This window comes from Kryptolebias marmoratus, linkage group LG12 (assembly GCF_001649575.2).
Source record: "Kryptolebias marmoratus isolate JLee-2015 linkage group LG12, ASM164957v2, whole genome shotgun sequence".
In the NCBI taxonomy this organism is placed as follows: domain Eukaryota; kingdom Metazoa; phylum Chordata; class Actinopteri; order Cyprinodontiformes; family Rivulidae; genus Kryptolebias; species Kryptolebias marmoratus.
In genome coordinates, this window is record NC_051441.1 from 3,718,523 (window position 1) to 3,738,710 (window position 20,188).

At 41.0% G+C, this 20,188-nt stretch overlaps 1 protein-coding gene across 7 annotated transcripts in view; it reads left to right on the forward strand.

Annotated features, from left to right (window-relative positions):
- Window positions 1-20,188, forward strand: part of asic2 (acid-sensing (proton-gated) ion channel 2) — a 356,894-nt gene that overhangs the window by 4,041 nt on the left and 332,665 nt on the right. For 6 of the 7 annotated variants that reach the window (XM_017419427.3, XM_017419425.3, XM_025006640.2 and 3 more), the window contains one exon: window positions 875-1,499. In XM_017419427.3, coding sequence (XP_017274916.1) covers window positions 927-1,499 — 573 coding nt within the window. In that variant the 5' untranslated portion in view covers window positions 875-926. Of the gene's footprint in view, window positions 1-3; window positions 190-874; window positions 1,500-20,188 lie in introns of those variants that run through there. The other variant, XM_017419424.3, reaches the window with a different exon arrangement.

The window sequence follows — 20,188 nt, forward strand, 5'->3', positions numbered from 1 at the left end:
AGGCGGATGTATCTGGCCAGAGGAAAACGGGAGGAGTTTGGATCGGCGTACAAGACTAACCGGCGGCTCTGATCATCAACGACTCTCCCTCTGTCTTTCTCACACACACACACACACATACACACACACGTGCGCTGTCAGACACACTCACGCCAGCTGGATGTCTCCTCGCTAGGCTGAACGAGAGAGGTGCTTTGGCTTGTCATTAGTTGAGGGCACGGGGGAGCATGAGAAGCCTTGACGTGTGGTTGTGTTTCTGAATGGAGAAGAGCCACTACTTTTAATACTCAGGGGCAGCTTTCATTCGCTCGCGGCCGGAGTGACTCTCACCTCCTGCTCCGGGTGACACAGAGGACTAAACTCTGGTGTTTTTGTGAGTGAAATGGAGCAGTCACAGGGGGCGATGGAGGATGAAACGGAGAGGGGGGGTGGAGGGGTGTGTGTGTGTGTTGGGATTTGTGTGTTGAGTGGATGTTTAGGGGTGTAGTAGGAGCCACAGGCGGGCTGGCAGCCACAGTTACTCTCAGTTCAAGTGAATAAGAGTGGAAGTGGAGAGGAGAGGGATGTCCTGAAGGAGCATCTTTTGCCTCTGTTGCTTATTTTCTATGGTAGTTATTCAGGTTTCAGAAGCCGTTAGCTTTCCTCTCTTTTTGTCAGTTTCTTGGCTTTTAATTGAGCTGCTGTATCATTTCTGTTCCGCCTTCTCCGTTTCTGTTGAAGTCTTTATGTTTTTTGTTTTTTTTTATTTTACTTTTCCCCTCCCATTTTATCCGGCTGCTTCCTGGAGCGTGGTCGATAGAAATATGGATTGTAAATCAAAGTTGTTGTTGTTTTTTTATTTTCAAATTGACGTTTCCTGTCTCTGTTTGTGCAGGTGTGAGTGCTCAGGGGGGCGGCTCCCTGGCTGAGGAGCCGGAGGGCTAAGCATGGATCTGAAGGAAAGTTGTGGCAGTCAGGGGAGCCATGAGAGCTCCAGCCTTCATCCCACCTCTTGGCAGGCTTTTGCCAGCACCAGCACGCTACACGGCCTACGCTTTGTCTTTCCGTATGAGCGGGCCGGCGCACGGCGCTTGCTCTGGGCTGCAGCTCTGCTGGCCTGCCTGGGACTGTTAGCCTTGGAGAGTACCGAGCGGCTGGCTTACTTTTTCTCCTACCCACACGTGACCAGTGTGGACGCCGTGGCTTCGAGCAGCCTGGTTTTCCCCGCCGTGACCATTTGTAACCTCAACGCTTACCGCTTCAGCCACCTCACGAGCAACGACCTGTACCACGCCGGAGAGCTGCTGGCCCTGCTGGACGTGCACCTGGCAATCCCCCAGCCGCACCTGGCTGAGCCCGACGTGCTCGCCTTCCTGCAGGAAAAGACCAACTTCACAGCCTACAAGCCCAAAGCGTTCAGCATGAAGGAGTTCATTGATAGGGTCGGCCATGACCTCAACGAGATGATGCTGTCCTGCAAATACCAAGGCCAGAACTGTACCCACGGGGACTTCAAAACTGTGAGTGTGTGCTTGTCTTTTAAATGTCATCTCTGGTCTTTACTCGGCTCTGAAGTCTCCTTGCCATCAAAAACTTTTGCTTTTGAGGTGATCAGGGTACATTATCTGAGTTTAGCAACTTTCTAGAAAATAATGGGTTTATTTGCTGCAAATAATACCTTGATGTTTGGTGATAGGTGTGCTTTTTTCTCCCGCTGTGCACAGCTGGCAGTCTCCTAACTGGTTTTATCCTTGGTGCTCTCATGTTTTGCATCACATGTTTCCTCTTAAGCTTTGTTCTGCAAAAAAACAAACAAACTCCATTCTGTTGCTCTTGCCTTGTTGTTGTCCTCAGCCTTCGTGTAATAGCTTTGTGTTTCCGGCAAACGCAGGGCTGTGACAAGTATGAAGTATTTTAGTCACTGAAGCAGAGTAACAGTTTTGTTCTGGGCCATATGAATTGTGAATTCCCTCAGATCCTCCTGCCACTTACTTTTAATTCTCCGGTGAAGTGTTTTATTTGTGTTTTACAACAATTCAGAACATTCGAAGGATGTTTTTTTTTTCTTCTGCTGCCAGATTGTCTGGTAGAGGGTGAAAATGTACCATCTTTTTTCTCTATGTTTGCAGAGGTTTCTGCTTCCTCTGAGCTCCAGAGCAAAGTGTTGTTGGGATGAATCTGAGCTGGTTAAAATTTGTTGCGTTAATACTTTTGATATTTTTTGCTGTGGTAAGCAGATTCTGGCACAGAAATGGTTTGAGCACCAAATCGTGATTCATGACGTTCACTTGTTGCATATTTAAGCTCTGCCAGAGTGAAAATTAAGTTAAAAATATTGAATCTTTTTTTATGGCTCAACGTTGCTTTTTCTACTGATTTTATAAAATAAATCCTGTATTTTCTTCAGAGACAAACAAGCTGTTGGAAGACTTTCTGAATCTCTCAAGACATCTTTGGTATTTGCAAAGTTGAAGTCATTATCACAAATCTTGTACACCTGACATTTATGCAGGGCATTTAAAACGAATGCTGCAGAGTTTCTGACTCTTTGAATGCATTTATTCTGCTGTTAGCAGGCTTGTGAGTGGAGTAATTCATCACACTGAAGACCAAACCTGAGTTAGTTTTATTGGTGGAGCTCTTTTTAGAGTCTGCTGAGCTGAAGATATTTGAAATCAGTCTGTACCTACAATTTCTGACACATCTGAATTCAGTAGGGGCATGGGGAAAGTGTGAAATGGCAGCTAGCAGGAGGGGTGTAGGGACAATCTTCTCTCCCTGACTCATAAGAAACATTTTTAGTCCAGATTTATTGTCCTCTGACACATATTAAAGTTACTCTTCCCACCATTTTTATTTTTTTTTTTAAATTTACAACCCCTACCAAGAATCACCACTCTTTGGAGATGTTCCTTTAGTACTTTTATTCTAATAATAAAAAGGACTAATTTCAAATATGATATCCATGATGGATGGAAGGATGGATAGATGGATTCAAATGTACCTTCTCAAACATGCAGATTACCTTTTATTGCCAGTAAGTGTTGATCATATTACTGCAAGAAGTTATATTATGTTATATTATATATACTGTATTTATTATAAACATAATTTATGGCGTATGACTTTTGTTTGCCCTCGCCTGTGGTCATGAGGTTTGGATCATGACTGAAAAAATGAGATCCTGGATCCAAGCAGCTGAAATGAGCTTCCTTCGTAGGGCGGCCGGACTCAGCCTTAGAGATAAGGTGAGGAGCTTGGAGTAGAGCCGCTGCTCCTCCTCATTGACAGGAGTCAGTTGAGGAGGTTCATCTGATTAGGATGCTTCCTGGAGGCCTCCCTTCGGGCATGTCCCACTAGGAGGAGACCTCGGGGCAGACCCAAATCTTGCTGGAGGGCCAGGGAATGCCTTGGGATCTCTCAGGAGGAGCTGGAGAGGGTTTCTGGGAAGAGGGAGGTCTGGGTTTCCCTCCTAGGGAAACCTGGACCTGTTGCCTCCATGACTCGACCACAGATAAGCGGTAAAAGATGGATGGATGGACTTTTGTTTGCAAGATCAGACATTAGAAAGTAATACAAAAGTGCTAAACATTCCTACTGAGAAATATAACTTTGAGAAATATAACCTAACTAACTTTTTTTTAGATGATTGCTTTTGTTTTACTGGTTTTGAGGTGTGCTGTGTCTCTTAATACTAAAAACTATTTACAAATAACAGACCTCTATTTAGGAAAGCTTGGAGCCTTATGGGCAACTTCATGTTAGATGTTACTTTTAGTTGTGTGGAGCTTTGTTTCATTAAAGTAAGCCTTGTTTTTAATGAAAACTACACATATAAATGTGGCTAAAGAAGGGAGAGGAACATCAAAACATCCAACATTGCAAGCAGTAGGGCGAGTGAAGGAGCTTTTAGGAGAGAAACTGCTGCTAAGAGCTAAGGTAGAGGACCTGAGATCAATGGTTACTGTTTTTACAGTAGTTGTGTATTTTAAACAGATATTTTAAACGCAGATACTCTGTAAAACAGCAGCTCTGTGGTCTAAAACATATGTTTCTTCAGGGGACAGACCTCTCTTATGTTCCTATTAGCACATAATGAAATAAGACCTGCAGTAACTGGAGAGAGATTTGACACACGCGCAGAAATCCAGATTTCATCAGCTTCTTTTGAGCAGTTGTATAAAATAATTTGGTCGCGTAGCAGAACGGGCAGAATAGCATGCTACAACACAAAGTTGGTGCGTGACACTTTCAGCACAACAGACAGAAACCACAGAAACAAAAGGGACTCTCGTTCTGCTTGGTGAAACACGACCTCTCAGCTGTGTGCATGTGCTCATTTAAAGCTTGTGTAGGTGTAGCTGATACAGTCATACTGGGCTGTTTGGCTGTCATCACGCTCGCAGTTATTAACCTTTTCAGACTGCAGATTAGTAGTTGTAAAATGCACCGGCTTATAATGAAGCAGCTTGCCGAACTTGTGTGAATAGTCAGCTATTTTGCCAGATTTTCTATTTAAGATTTGTTAAGATTGCAGCTGAAATTAATGTTACATTGGAATAGAAATATATATTTTTTAAATTGACCAGTGGTACACGTGCAGCAGCTCAGTGAAGCCAACCTCAGATTTGATGAGCTCTTTGTTTCGTGAAGTGGACTCTGTTGTGAGTGCATCAGTGGCATTATGGTACCTTGGCTGTGCATAATCAAAGTAATTAAAGCCTTTAGGTCGGCAATCAGTTACATTTGGATTGATGTCTCCATGCGCCGTGTTGAGGAATGCTCAATTTAGGGAAACTAATTGGAATAACAACAACTGAGGATCACACGATGATCGAATCACGCTTCGTCTGGAGATGATCCACGTTGCTGTAAGCAGAAACGTCTCTCTCTGCAAGTGAGGGGGTCCTCTGCTCGTCTCCGTCAGAACATGCGTTATTCCGAAAGTCGTTTTCGCTCTCTTTGCTTTCCCGTGCAGCCCATTGAGTCTCCATTTACTCCCCCTTAGCAACCGTCTTACATGGTGTGTGACACATTTTTCACCTCGAGCTGTGTTCAAAGATAATCATGTTGACAGAGAGGTTACTAGAAGGCACTGTCATCCTCTTTGCCCTGCGCCTGTTGCTGCTGCTGTCGAGCTCCTGCTTACTTCTCCCTCTTTTCTCTTATCGACTTGTTCCGTCTCTCCTCGCTCCGTCAGTGCCGCAGCACACCTTCATATTTCCCAATCCATCTCAGAGGAAAAAACAAAACGTTAGCCCCCCGAAAATCAAAACAAAAACACGCATACAAAAAATAATGATAATAATAATGCTGGCTAACTAAAATGTAAGCAAACATGAATGAGCACACACACACACATACACACGGAGGGAGCATATTAACATGACACTCCAGGGACCCGAGTCAGCGTTTGAGTGGCACTGTGATGAATGACCGTGGGGAGGATTGTGGGGACGCGAGAGTCGGTCTGATGTGACTGATGGAACTGGAGCATTGCACTGCACAAAAGGGGAAACAGCAGCACCGTGTGTGTTTCCTTTCATATGCGTAATGTGTCACCTAAGATAGGTTTAAGCATTTTTCAGATGTGCAGACTGCTTATCTTTTTTTAATTTATGTTCATACCTGAGTGCCTCTGCAACCCACTTGACATGATTTGTTCTAAATGAGCACTTTGGTGCACTTGTTTTTCAAGGATGCTTAAAAATGAGGGCAAAATCTTGCACCGTGCCTTGCAAACACTTATTTTCACCTTCAGTGCAACATTTCTGCCAGTATGCCAAGTTGTTGTAATGCTACTTCAACCTGATAATTGTGCGTCAGTACAAATGTTGTCGGGGGAAAAAAACTAAATCCAGTACCTAGAATGAGTTATATCAGCACCATATAATTTTACCACTTAATTTCTAATAAACTTTTTGTTCTTTGTAAAGTTTTCAGTTGATAACCTGTAACCTGGTGCAGCATTTCATTATTTTCTTACGACAACTCGCTGTTTATGGAGTTCAGGTGCAACAACCCAGAGCTTTTTTGTTTGAAAAGATGTTTAAACAACAGCTAAACTGACCATCAGTGTTAAGGTTAAAGTTGGGCTAAATTTGGTGCAAAGTGAAAGTTTTAAAAATGGTTGTGGACGTTGACTAGACACACCCCTTGTGTAGTCCGAATTGTGAGAACTGAACTTGTGTTTTTAGCTTCATCGTGCCACATGCATCTTGTTGGCGTAAACCACCACATCGTTGTCCTCTTGTGGCTTTTGTTACAGCGTCTGAGTCGGACCTGATCACGCTCAAGAAGCAAGAAGGTTGCAGATTTGCCTCCTGCCTCACGGCCTTTCTGTCAAGAGCTTGGGTTTCTTCCCACCGACCAAAATCCTGCATGTTTGGTTTAATTGGTAACTCTAAATTGCCCCTAGGTGTGAACAAGTCTGTCTCGTTCGTCTCTGTGTGTCCCTGTGATGGACTTGCGACCCGTCCAGGGTGTCCCCGGCCTCTCATCTCCGCTGGAGATGGACACCAGCTTCCTGCCTCATGGATGGACAAACTGGTCCTAATGTTCTTACCTTTATTTCACATCTGTACTCCAGTAGAGTAAATGGGTACGAAACAGGCCGATGAAGAGACCTTTGGTAGTCAGTTCTTTTATTTTTTCTTTTGTACTCCAAAAGTATGGGTTTGAAGTGACCAAAGCTGCAAATGTTTGGTTTTGCAGAGATACAGGTTAATATTGAACCACCAGAAATGGCTCTAGTTGGGCTGCTTCTTATAAAACTGGTAAAGTAAATAGTTTGATAAATAGAAACTTTACCATAAGCGAAAAAAAGAAGCCAATTCTATATGAAAAATTAATCTGAACTACTGGTTAGTTCATTATTTATTAGCTAAATTGATCTTCAGAAGCGTGAAGAACTGCCTGAGTTAATTGCCCAAATCGCTCATCTTTACAGAACTGTGATGTCGGTGTGAGAGGATCATGTGTCATGTGTTTGTGGTTTAATGAACTTCCCCTTGCCTATGTTTGTTTTCCCGAGTGCGATTACAACCTTGATTAAATGTTGATTGATCACACTGACAAGGCACATCAGTGTCTACCACCGTGAATCAGCTCCGATAGCTTCTGTAGCGCTCGTTGCATGCTCCTTATAATACTTATAAATGCCTCTGGAGCTAAGCATGCCGGGGAGGATCCTATCACGCTTCCAGCTTTAATGTGAACCTGATAGCAGCCAGACTCTGCTTCACACAGACACTAATTAGCCACTCATCTCCTCCTCTGACCAAAGCCTTGCTGGAACAGCCGGTATAATGGCGTTGGCTGTTACAGCGTTGGCAATTAGCTGTTACGTGCAACCTGTGACCTCTGTACTTCACTGACTGATTATTGGGTGGGTTTGCTTTGGTTTTACTAGTAGACGGACGCCAAGCTGTCAGTAACCCATCTCTGTGAGATCGCATGGGTTTTAATGAGTCCTCCTTCTCCCGTGTCCATCTCACCAAGTGTATTTTATCTCTTTCAAATGTATTTTTCAACATTTGAAAGCCCAATGCATCACTCTAGGTTTTAGTGGATTTACTGTATTAATCACCAATGTGGCATTACAATGGCATTTTAGATTCCCAGCAGGCACAATGGCTCAGTCTCTTAAAGGGCATGGAAAGCACCGCCGCCGCCCACAAGCTTTCCTGTCTCAAACATCCTGGAGAGGAAGCAGAAACCTGTGCTGTTTAACCGGCTCACAAGAAAAACTGGAGCGCAGCCACAGGCAGACAGCTCAATATGGATGGTGCTTATGTGGTAGACACTGCAGCTGTCTGTAGTGGTAGATTATAGTAGCCTGATGATGATGATGATGATGATGGTCTGTGTGTGTTGTGATGAGGCTTAAAGAATCAAGATGTAGGTAGAAGTACGGTGTTGCATTAGCAATTAACGAAACCCTTTAATTTATTGATTGCGTTGAAACGAAGCTTGTAAGTTGGCTGTCTGACAGAAAATCAGAAGCACCGGTTGTAGGCAAAAAGTGTTGCATAGTTTCTAAATCTTAACTAATTAAAGTTATGTGCACGTGTGCCTTGTCATGCCATTATAGAGCCAAGTCTGTGTACTGGCTGCGAAACATTCATGAATTTTTATTATTTGTTTGAAAACAACTTAATTCTTCTTATTTTTTGAGCTCGTAATAATCAGTCTCACAAGTAGTTATTGCCGCATCTTTAAATTACAAGCTGATCATTTACTGCTGACCATATCATTTATGATTTTTAATATCTGTCCCGTTAATCATTTACAGTGTGGACTTCGTCTTTAACTAAACTTGACTTGGTACAGGATATTTATGTTTAGATTTTGGCCCATGTCTGTGAATATATGTGTGTTCCCAAAATATCTCATGAATCACTGGATGGATTTTAATGAAACTCGCAGAAAGTAATCACTGGATGTTCTTCTGCAACTTAACGTTTGGAGTCAAGTTGGCCACTGCAACTAATCAGCATTAGCCAACACAAAAAGGCTTTAACTCGGTCAATTTTATAAATATTTAACTTAAATTTGTTGTGGTTGTAGGTGCGAGTCATTCACTCTGATTGTGATATCTCACGGTCAAGGAAGGCGGTGGGCGATCGCATTCATTCAAGTAATGATATGCCTTTTAATTTATGCGTAGTTTTGTCACTTTGTGCAGAAGAACAGATGTGTTACATATGTAGTATTGAACGATTTAAATATGACATGATATATAATGATAATCTTGGGATTATAACGCGCTGTCCCTCAACATGGTAACAGATTGTACAAGTCAAATGGTCCAAAACGACACCAATTTAACGGAGCCTGACCCGTACAGCGTGAGGCCAGTTTGTGGCGGTAATTCTTCCTATTGTTGTTTGCCAACCGCCATTAAAATGAAGAAGAAGAAGCGTGAGGCGCTGTGAGCACAACCTAGCAAACATGGCGGAGCACAACACGGAAATACCTCCCGAGAGTCCCAACTTATTTCCAAAAAAAAACAGGAGCCACTTCTATTGTTTGGAATCATTTTGGTTTTAAAATAGAAGATGTGGATCAGACCGCCATGTTCTGCAAGTCATGCAGGCATGTTGTGTCGGGTGAGGGTGGAGACACGTCAAATATGTTTATAAAAAGTATAAAATAACAGTTTTGAAATTACGTATTTATTTGGGCAAATCCAATAAAAACATAAAAAGCAGAAAAGGTGGAATATTGTCTGTGATATTGTTATCCAAGTGTTTAAAAAAATATATTGTGATATAATTTTTTGGCATTATCGCCCAGCCCTACTCCTCACCAGGCATTGTGAAGTCAGATTTGTTGCTCCCTGCCGTTTGTAGATTAAGAATGGTGGCCATAAATTTAATTTAATCAACATAAAACACACACACAGTCCGATCCCTGTTTCCTTTCTTGTGTTTTAAAGGTTTGCAATGACAAGAACAGAAATTCTGGGGCACGTTTCCAAGCCGCGTCGGGGAAATTATTCCACCGTCCGCAAAAAGCGGTCTCAAAATGCTCTTAATTGGTCGCAGTCTGAAGCCCCGTGTTAAACATGCTGGCTGGCGTCCACAGAAACAAAAAGAGGAAGAGGGAGCTGGAACAGAGGAGAGGAGCGGCGTACAGCCCATTACCTAAGCAGGCTGTCTGGAGACCTACTTCATCGTGGCCTCAGGAGGAGCTGGAGCGTGCCTGTGTGTGTGTGTCGGTTATGAATGTGTGTTCCTAAAGCCTACAGGGTGTGTTTATGTGTGGGTGTGTTTGTGTTGTAATGTGCTGTCACATGCAGTCAGTACTGGTCCGATTTGCATGTGTCGGAGATGCATCTGCTCGATGTATTTGCTTTTAGCAGATATTGACTTATGCTTATGAAATCAAAGGTCAAGTGTCTAGTTAACTCGAATTTCTTTGGCTTGTTTAAATCCCACTCAGTGAAAATTATATGCTGCCTGCACCATTGGTTAACCTCTGGGAAGTGTTGGCTTTTGTGCTTTATTGATCACTTCAGCCAATTCTTTTGTCATGGACCAGCACCATGCGATAAAATGAGAGTACTGTGATTATTTAAAGTCCGTTCATTGTAAAGATTCAAAGAATGGATCAGAAACGAGACTGTTTTATGTCTCCAAAGCACCATTGTATTTTCAAACAATGCTTTTTAATTCTTAAATACTTTTTTTGAACATCTGTTTTGTAAATGCTTGGTCAAACACAAACCTGAAAGTGTTCAGGTATGAGATTAAAATTTTTATTTTAATCCAAGTGTGCGCCATCCCCCAGCAAAAACATTTGAGAGGATCAAACCGTGGCCTTCATTTAAAATTTAACCTGAGAACTTTTCAGAGCCGTTTTAATCTTACTGATGCCACAAATTGTTCGGCTTGTTCCTTCATTTGAACAATTATTTGGATTTTAGATGAAAATAGAAAGTCTCACAGAACTGAAATTGTCTGTAAAACTCAGGCTATCTAGTTTGAGACAATCCCACGGTCTCTTTTTATACGTTACCACAGCTGTGTGTTTCCTTTTTGCCTTGTGAAAGAAAACGTGAAATTCTGCTCTGGACTGATGAGAAAATGAGGACACTGGGAGAAACCTGGAGCTGAACCGCTGATGGTCTGAGAGGAAGATGGAGGATAGAGATGATACAGAATTTGAGGATTGATCTGTTTTGACAGGTTGGGGAAGTGGAGGTGCAGGAAATCGGCCACCAGAAATAAACCATTCACTGCAGAGCAGTAAAAAATGCTGTTTGAGTAAACCGCTCTTTCTTATTAAACCTTGTATAGTTTGATTTAATTGCGGTTTATTTCTGGGGGCATCGGTGAACCTGGAGGTGAATCTGTTCGGTGTAAAATCTCACTTTGCTTCAATCATTGAAAATCATGAGGGAAAAAAGGCACATTTTTAGTTGCATTGCACTGATTCATGAGTGTTTGTGACCAGTGATCTGTGCCACTGTGTCCTATGCTGTGCACGTCATTTCATTACCTACCTCTGCCTACATCGTACCCACCTGGTCAGCCGCCCCCACGTTTGGTTTAATCTACCGGAGTACACTTTAAAAATCAAAATTAGCAGATTTATGATCATTATTATTCATCATTGGTGTGTTTTTGTTTTTAAAACTTGAGCATTCAGGGCTGTAGTCAGAGGGGAGCTCCGGTGGAGGAGTCTAAATATAACTCAAAATTCACAGAAACTAAATTGAGGCAGTTTTGAGACGTCCGTAGCAACTATGTGTCTGTTTTCGGAAAGATTTGTCCCATAAATCAGAGGTCCCCAACCCCTGGGCTGTGGACCGGTACCAGGCTGCACAGAAAGAATAATTAACTTACAGTATTTCTGTTTTTTGAATAACCGGATTCTCTCCACTACATCCATCTATGACTCACTCTTGATGCGTGTCAAAACGCTTATCTTGGTCATGTGACACGTTACCGCTAAAAACAAACCCACAAGCAGCAAAATAAGTAAAAAACGAACGTCTCTGGAAGCCCTAGATGGGACTGTCTCGTTACTGAGAAACAGGCACAAAGCTCCCACTGATTCGGCGTTAAAGTGAGTTGTATTCTTTGTGCACTTTATATTTGTGGTGTCTCTTATTTTGAAGGGCATGTTTAAACACAGAGAACATTAGATGGAGGAGAGGGTGTTAATCATGTTGATAACACAATACCAGGACGCAGCTAACAAAGCTGCGAGAACACGTTGGATTTACGTTTATTATGTTTTAAAAAATACCCCTGCTTTCATGCCGGTCGTATCGTTTTATTTTGTTGTATTTATCAGGCACACCTTTAAAGGCCGGTTCGTGAAAATACTGTCTGATAACGAACCGGTCCCTGGAGCCAAAAAGGTTGGAGACCGCTGCCATAAATTGTTTTTGAGCGTGTTCAGAATTCAAGCAACAAGGCACAGGAGGAAGCTGAGAACCCCTGGAGACATTTTTGAGACATTCTGGAGACTCCCTCGTGAGCAGCGCCGACAAACTAAGTCTCTAAGTTGAAGCTCGTGATTGGGCTGTGATAAAAGATTATTTAACAAACAAGTAAGGCTCAAATTTTGTGACATGAAATCCAGTTTCATCTGTCGCCTGTCTTCTAACTTGCATTCCTGTGAAGTTTTCCGATTTTTAAGTAATGATAAAGTGACTTCTTCTATCAGCCCAGTGACCAAACAAATAAATTTATGCTGTCTGTAGTGATGCTGTTCCTCCTCGTCTTGCTTCGTGTTTCCGTTACTTTTCATGTCTCATGTTTTTCCCTGCCATCTATAATTTACTACCTAGTGTCTGAGCCGAGCCTTAGATGCTCGATCCAGCCTAGCTGGAGTTGAGGGGGGAGAAAAAAAAATTACAAACCCTCTTTAAACTGGCTGACAGAGTCTTTTAGACTCCCTTTTGTCCAGCCGTCTCTTTCTCTTTAATCTCTGTAAGCTGCCCAGGAGCTCTTTTGATCTCGGTGTTCGTACTCGCCTGAGAGATGTGTGCTCAGGGCCTCGTGTGTCTGTTTGCTTGGGTAAAGACATTTTAGGCGGCTTTAATGGAAGATGACCACTACTTAAATAGATAAAGAGATGTATGTTCAGTTACAGTGCTTTTTGTCATAACTGCTAAGACTTTGTTTCATTTTAATGGTGGATTAGGCATTTTGCAAATGAAAATGTAAACTATGGAATCATTTTATGTTAATTGCGGGTCATTTTATCATTTAAATCTTAAAAGAAAAGATGTTTGGAGGCTTTGCAAACCCTTTAGCAGTTTCTTTTCCCGTCTGAACTGTTCAGGCTGCAGATTCATTTTCCTTCAGTGTGAATTCTCAGTCTGGTGTAACAACCACCAGACTAAAACTTGTCAAGATTTCTGGGCAACAGCTCTCCTGTCAGAGCGTCCCCTCCCCGTTTTCAGGTGCGGTCGCTGTCGTGATGGAACGAATCTCAGATTGGTGTCAGGACGATGTGCGGCCTTTTTGTCAAAATGACGCCTATGTGCAGGACAGCATGACTGAAAATCACTTTCATTGGCCTCTCAAGGCCAAAGGTGGATTGATTCTCTGTCCTTCTTCTTTCTTTGTTTATTCAGAACCCCTCTTCCTACCACACAGGCTACATTCACGATGCAGGCAAAACTGGCTCAAATCTGATTTATTTTTTCCTTTCTGCCCATATGGGACCCGTATCTGACTTTTGTTTTATGACAGTCTGAACATGACAAATGCATTCATTTTCATATCCTAAACCAGATGCATATCTGATGGTTTTCAGAGCGACCTCAGTTGCATTTCATCCGACTCTTTTAAGTCACTGAAGTAGGGGTTTGGATTGATCCAAATACTGATACTGTCCATCCCAATGTCATGCAGTTTTAAGCTCGAAAATCCACATTTCCAGCTACAGAATAGAAGTCCAATTGCCTTTTATTAAAAAATAAATAAATAAAACTGTTTAGATCTGCCAAGTCCTGAACGACTGAGAATCTACACCAACATATGATACCACTGTTAGTGTCGGATCATACCGATAATATCTCGTTGGGATCGTTTCTGCTTTCAGTACGTTGCTCCCGTTCCAGCAAACCCAAACATAAACTCTGGTGGCGGTCCAATAACTGTCCACGCTAGAGCCTGATGACATTTACATTTAAATCATAATGTGAACAACAACACAACAAAAACTGAATTGAACATCAAGACCTGCAGTGTGGACGTAGCCATTTTGGATTGCATTTTCTTCGCGAGAATAACTTTCTAAATTTAAATGTAGTTTTTTTTTTCTTTAATAATTTTATTGTTAGGGCTCTTTGTTGTGTTAAAACTAAATGAATGTTGGCAACAAATCCATGTATAAAATTAATTTTATGTACTATATTGCTGTAAAAGTGAAACATTTAATTACTTAAACTTAAATTTTTTTGCATTTAGTGTTTTAAATGCTTTTATTGCATCAAATAAACGGTTTCGTTCTTCACTTCTCAATGGATGATCATTTAGAATGGTCATAAATGTATTTTGAATATTGAATAAACGCACTAAAAGTTTGTTTTAAGTGGCGTTTACCGGTTCTGTCACTGCTCTGCCACTGATATGAGAATTAGGTTGTTGGGGGGGGGGAAAGAAATCGGTCTCGTTTTAAAAATGCATCTGGTTTGTTGTGTTGCGAGAGTGCGACCTGAAAAGTTGTTTAGTGGCGTTTTTAAAAATTCAAGTTTGGTCCTGCAGAGACCTGGTGACGTTGCGATGGCAGCTGCCTTCACAGGCTCCTTTTTTTAATTTGTCAGTGGAAGAAATGAAGCAGACTGCATGAATAATATTGTTTTTACTCAGTGAACGCTTGTTTGTGTAATCAGGAAAATTTGAATGAACAGACTCTTTTACATTACAGTTTGTTTTATTTAGTTTTCCAGCTTTAACCCCAGTAAGTGATTCGTTTAAAAAGCTCTTAACGGTATCTGAACTCATTTAGCTGAAGGAGATACCAGCGATAACCAACACCAGAGTATGAAAACATGACTTGATGTCACATATTGCATGTCCTCATTACTGCACTTGGATGATTTACACTTAAGGCTGAAGCATCTGCCGGTTTTGGGTTAAAGCATTTGCCTGATTAAACACCCGGGGTGTTTACTGAGGCCTATAGTTACAACAAATCCCTGATAAATCTCAAATCCTATGAGCGCCATTTTAAACAATTTACATAGAAGATATTCTTTTACATTTATTGTAAGTAAAACACTTAAGGCAATGTTAGTTCTTGTCCTTTCTCCTCCATACTCAGGTCTTGTGGGCAAGAAGACAGACAGTGCTATATTTTTCCTTGGTTCTCGGTCTAATAATATCTCGCTAAGTTTGTGTCAGCACTGCCTTCTTCACTTTCAGCATTTCCACTCAGTTCTGCTTTGGCAGTTGCCATCTTGCTTTCCCTTCCCCATTCATTATTCAAGCAGCAGTTGCCTCGGATGTCCACGGATCTGGATCTGAACTCCATCCTGAGAGCGACTCGTGCCATTAGTAACTATCTTCATCACGTCGTGGAACAACAAGGCGCCCCCGCGCCATTCGCAGTGATACCGGCCGGTGGTTCCTCCGACGTTCAGCTGTGATGGAGGGAGGGCCGGTAGTTGCGTTGTTTGAGTTTCTGAATATGTGCTTTAGCTTTTAGCTACTGTCTTTAAGTTTAGCTCTAAGCTGCTCTTTTGCAAATTTTAGTATTTAGCTGATTGTTTTAACTTGAACGACTCAGCTTCAGCACTCAGCGTTCACACTGTGTTTATGCAGGAAATTAATTTTTTTTTTGGTTTTAATAGGCCAAAGAAGGACAGAATAAATAGGGTACAAAAGATATTCTTTTAGTTTTTCAGTAAAATTTTATCACATGGTTAGGTGGACCTATTTTTACGTCCTTGTTGCACTAATTTTCTTTAGCGCAACAGTTCTTTAGAACTTAAGTGAATTTCTTTTCAGTAAATGAAGATTTAAAATCATTAGCTCTCTTTTTGTTTTGTAACAGTAACAGAAGCCGGCCACCATTTTAACAGAAAAAAGACAAAATGCTAAATAATTAGCTTTTAATATTGGACCATGTTGTCTTTAACACTAAGCACATTAAAGCATGACTGATTGGAGGCCTCAGAAATAATCTGAAATAATAAAATCTGTGTGACATAAACATGTATTATCTTTATTGGGAGGGTTTAAAATGGCCCAAACTTCACTCTGTCTGAAAATGCGTCCCCAAAGTTTTGTGACATTGTTGTATTTACAGGATGAAGGTATTGATGCAGGAAGAAGTAAAACAAAATTCTGAATAAACAAATAGTAACTGTAATAAATAACAGACCTGAAAATGCTGAGTTACCAACGAACAACCAAATAATTCAGTCTTAAAAAGCAGCGATAAATGTTGCCTTCATGAAGCCTATGATGCAAAATGTCTTCTGAAACTGCAGGGGAGAGATATTGATTCGGCTTCATGAGCCTTTTGAAAGCTGCTTTGCGGTGGAATTGTATCACATTATACTGATAATTCTTTTTTGAGGCTGTGGTAAATAATGAAACACTGCTGCCGCGGTAAGGTATGCGCCGTTTATTCTCCGACACAACAATCGGCCTCATCGCAGCTGGAATTCTCTACCAAAATAACGCCTCCATTCAGAGCAGCCATTCGCTTTAGGACGATGTCACATTTGCAAGAAATGAACCTTTTTAAGGAGGAATTTCCCTCTGTTTTTGATGGTTCTAATTCGAAACAACCTCCTGTTTTCATTAACATACGGTGCGTTTTATGGGAAACGCAGACGCTTTTAATTCTGTTTAGAAGTACGTTTGGGTCGTATACAGATTGACTTTTTATTCCCCTCATAGCCTTTAATGTTTATATCCTGTCAGTAACAAACTATTTCAACTTTTTCTTTTAAAAAAAGCACCAATTTATCTTTAAAATAGTGTGATTCTTACCTGGCAAGATGACATGGACTTTATCCAGAATATCAGAGCAACTTCAGAGGCTTTTCTTAGTAGTACTGAAGTAATTTTATCAGCGTCATTGTGTGTTTGTTTGTGTAATTTTAAGCTATTTATAAATATTCTTTGCTACGTCTCCTGCTTTTCTGTGTTTGATGCTAACAGGCGAGGCGGTGCACTTTCAGACGGGGTTCATTTTCATCAGTTGGTATTTTTTGCACGTTGCCTCCAAGCAGAGGCTTGTCAGTGCAGATTAACAAGTCTACTCTTTAAGGTCTATAAATTTTCATTATTGCACTCACAAGTTTACCCACACGGCAGCCCTGAAAGTAAATAAATAAATAAATAAAAAGCAACACACTCCAGACAACATCTCCCAGTGTAACTTGTAAGTTTTTTTATTTTGATAAATTGAAGGAAACTCCAGCCACACATGTAATGTAATTTCTCCTCCGGCAGCACTTAGTCATCCTCAGAGTTTTATTAGTTATTTACTTATCAATTATCAAGTGTTTTGCAGAAATAAACCGTTTCAGTTGAAGTCCTAATTAAAACCAGGCTTGTTTTGGTGGCACACTTGGTGCTCCCTCCCGTCGTGAACTGTTTGGTTAAAGATGCTCGTGGGGTTCTGTGTTCCTGCTCTCCTGTGGTGAAACGCTGTTGTCTCCCGGCGGTGCACCAGTTATTGCCCGTGAGCCCATAGCAATGCTGGTGGATTCAGCTTTTAAAACTGGACCGACACTGTGAATTTTTTATCAGTCGTCCTCATATGGAGCACGTAGTGAGCGCGTTAACACAAACCCGTGCGCTTCAACCTGCTTCCACGAATGGTCGCAAACCGCTCCCGTCCAGCGGCGACCACGGCAACAGTCCTTCGTTTGCTTTTTTCTTTTACGGTTACAGAATAAACACATTCCCTGCGAGTGTAAACGGTCTTAAATTTTGCGTCCCATTAAATATGTAGAACCAGACATTCCCCTTCGACGCTCGGTAAAGTCTCGGTTAAGCTCATCAAGTTTAACGAGACAATAACTTGCATCAATTCTCTGGCAAACAATCTGAGATTTCGCCACAACAATCATGGCGTGCGGCGAGGGAGAGAGAAAGATGGAGAGAGCACCCATTCCTACGCCTGTCTCTTTTATTTTCATCCTCTTGGAGTGTGTGCACATGAATTAGTTTTGTAGCATATAATTTTCAGTTTCTGATAATGTTTTCCATCTGGAGTGTGCTTTTGAGAATCAGTGGCTGTGAAGGCACGTTTCAAATGATTTGATTTAATCTGAGTTCTGAACATGAGGAAAATCTTTTTATCTCGGCAGGAGACTTAAAGAATGTGGCTAGTCCAAAATGAGCCTAACTAACCTAATATAGCTATAGATTTTTTTAACTTTTAGCAAGAGACATCTATTTTTATTTTAAGTTTTTCTGATAGCTGTACATATTACAACACAAAAGCGGTTTTTAAATCTGTGAACGTGCCTTTGTCTTAAAGAAGAGCTGCCTGCTTTGTTTTTATTTTTGATGTCTGTAGAAGATGTCGGGGACCTTCTTATCCTTCTAAAAGCTTCTATAAGTTTAGGTTTTCTTCATTTTCTTTGAATTATCTTTTTAACTAGAAGCACTCGGAGAGCTTAAACCTCCGTCAGGGCCACAGCGTGATTTAAAGAATAAATTACTGTGATCCGAATCATAATTTATTGTTTTCTGTGACGACCCAAATATTTACTGAACATTTTGTCCGAATCTGTTTGTTAGTATTTACCTGATCTTTGCTAACAGACAGAAAACAGAACCTCCTCGGTGGAGGAAACTAAAGGGTCACATGTAGGAGCAGAGAGGAGTTTTTAACAAAGGGGTCACCTTGACCTTTGACCCCACGAACCTTGAAATCACCAGGCGTCATCTTTGACCCATGAGGTGTCCAGATGTGCAGTTTAACGTTCCTGTTATCCAGCTGCAGAGTTGGAGCGTGGTCTGATCTGTGACCTTGACCTTTGACTTGTTCCTCGTTTGATGTTTTCTGATAATTTTTTGAAAATCGGTTCATAACGTTTTGAGTCATCTTGTCCTCAGACAGGCAGACGCTACAGAAAACATCACCTCCTTGGCGGAGGTAAAAATCAGGTCAGCACCAGGAACTGAGTAGGAGAAGAATCAACATAAAAGCGGTTGTCATTTGCAAAAGTGGTTTAGGGACATTTTCTATTTTATTTTTTATTTTTTTAAATAAATGCTGTTTTTTACTAGCCTGACTCTCCTTGTAAAAAGTAAACAGAGTAATCATCTCCCTCTGGTTTACAAAAAGGAAATTGATTATGCATTCTTAGACCCGGCGCTAACACAGAAACAGACCAATCAAGGTTGTGTTATTGTGCTGGAAGGTCAACAGGAGCAGGTTGTGGTATTCTGTCAGTCCACCCGGTCAGTGCACATGAATACTAATAACTAAGTCAAGTTAATTTCACATGAGATCTCAGCACAATCATGAAAAAAAGATGCTTGTTGCGCTTGTAGCTGAAGGTCATTAAACCGAAATGAGGAATTTTCAAGGGTATTTCTTCCTAAATTCAAAATGATGAGCAGTCGATTGTTATCGACCCCTTAAGGTCTCAGCAGAGCATTGTGGATGCTCCAGCTGTGTTACTGACTGAGGATGATAAAATCTGAAGCAATTAAAGCTTAATTTGACAGGTCAGTGATGGTTAAAAAAGAAGAAACGCTTCCCACAGTTTTGAAAAATGGATTCCCTAAATTCATCTCATTTTAATTGATAACTTGCAAAAGTTAGGTGGAAATTTTATGATCCAGTTAACCGTAGTTAAAGTAGATGTGACCGGCTGGTGATGGAGGTTACATGAAACGATCTTCTCTCCTTTTGGTTGGAGAGTCCAGAACCAGCTCCTGCATTTTATATATTTTTTTTTTTTACAGGTTTTTTGAATTCGCCAAACATAAAGAGGTTCCAGCTGACAGGAAACCAAACTGATTCAACCTACTTTTCTGTTTTTCAAGCTGATTTTTATCGATAAAACGTTTGAAATGTGGCTCGTTGGTTTCTCCCAGCGCCAACTTCTGAAGCCAAATCATTGAGATTACTGACCAAGTGACTTTGTGAAGGACAGAAAAATACCTCAGAGGCCTAAAAGATTTAATTTAATTAGGTTTTATGCCTGTTGCTAATAGTAATAATAGTAATAATAACAATAAAACAAAGCTGAATGAGAATGCACTCGTCAAAACATCTTAAAAACCAGTGGCTGTAGGTACATCTACAACTGATTACCTTTTGGGACAAACCTGATTCAAGATGGCCACCACATGTAAACACAGAAAAGGCCATAGGTCAGTCAGTGTTGGAGAGATTGTGTGGTAGTAGCTGAGAGTCATCTCCAACACATACTCCCAACAGATTTTGGAAGATTTTTCTTCAAAACTTTGGCATTCAAGGCGCCGGTCAACATGCGTTCTTCTGTCAAATATCCCTTAAATTAAAAGACTCATTAACATGTGGAAATATAGCAAATTAAATCAAATTGTGAGGGATAGGAAAGTATTTCAGGCCCCAAAGTGGAACAGCTTTAATTTCTTCCTGGAGTTTTCCGTTTGTTACTAAGAATATAAAACCAAGCTGAAGGAAAACCCACTCTTTTTACTTCTCGTTCTGTTTGCTTCCATTTCTTCCATATCTCACATTGATTTCACTCTTGTATAAAATTAAAAAAATTTGCCAG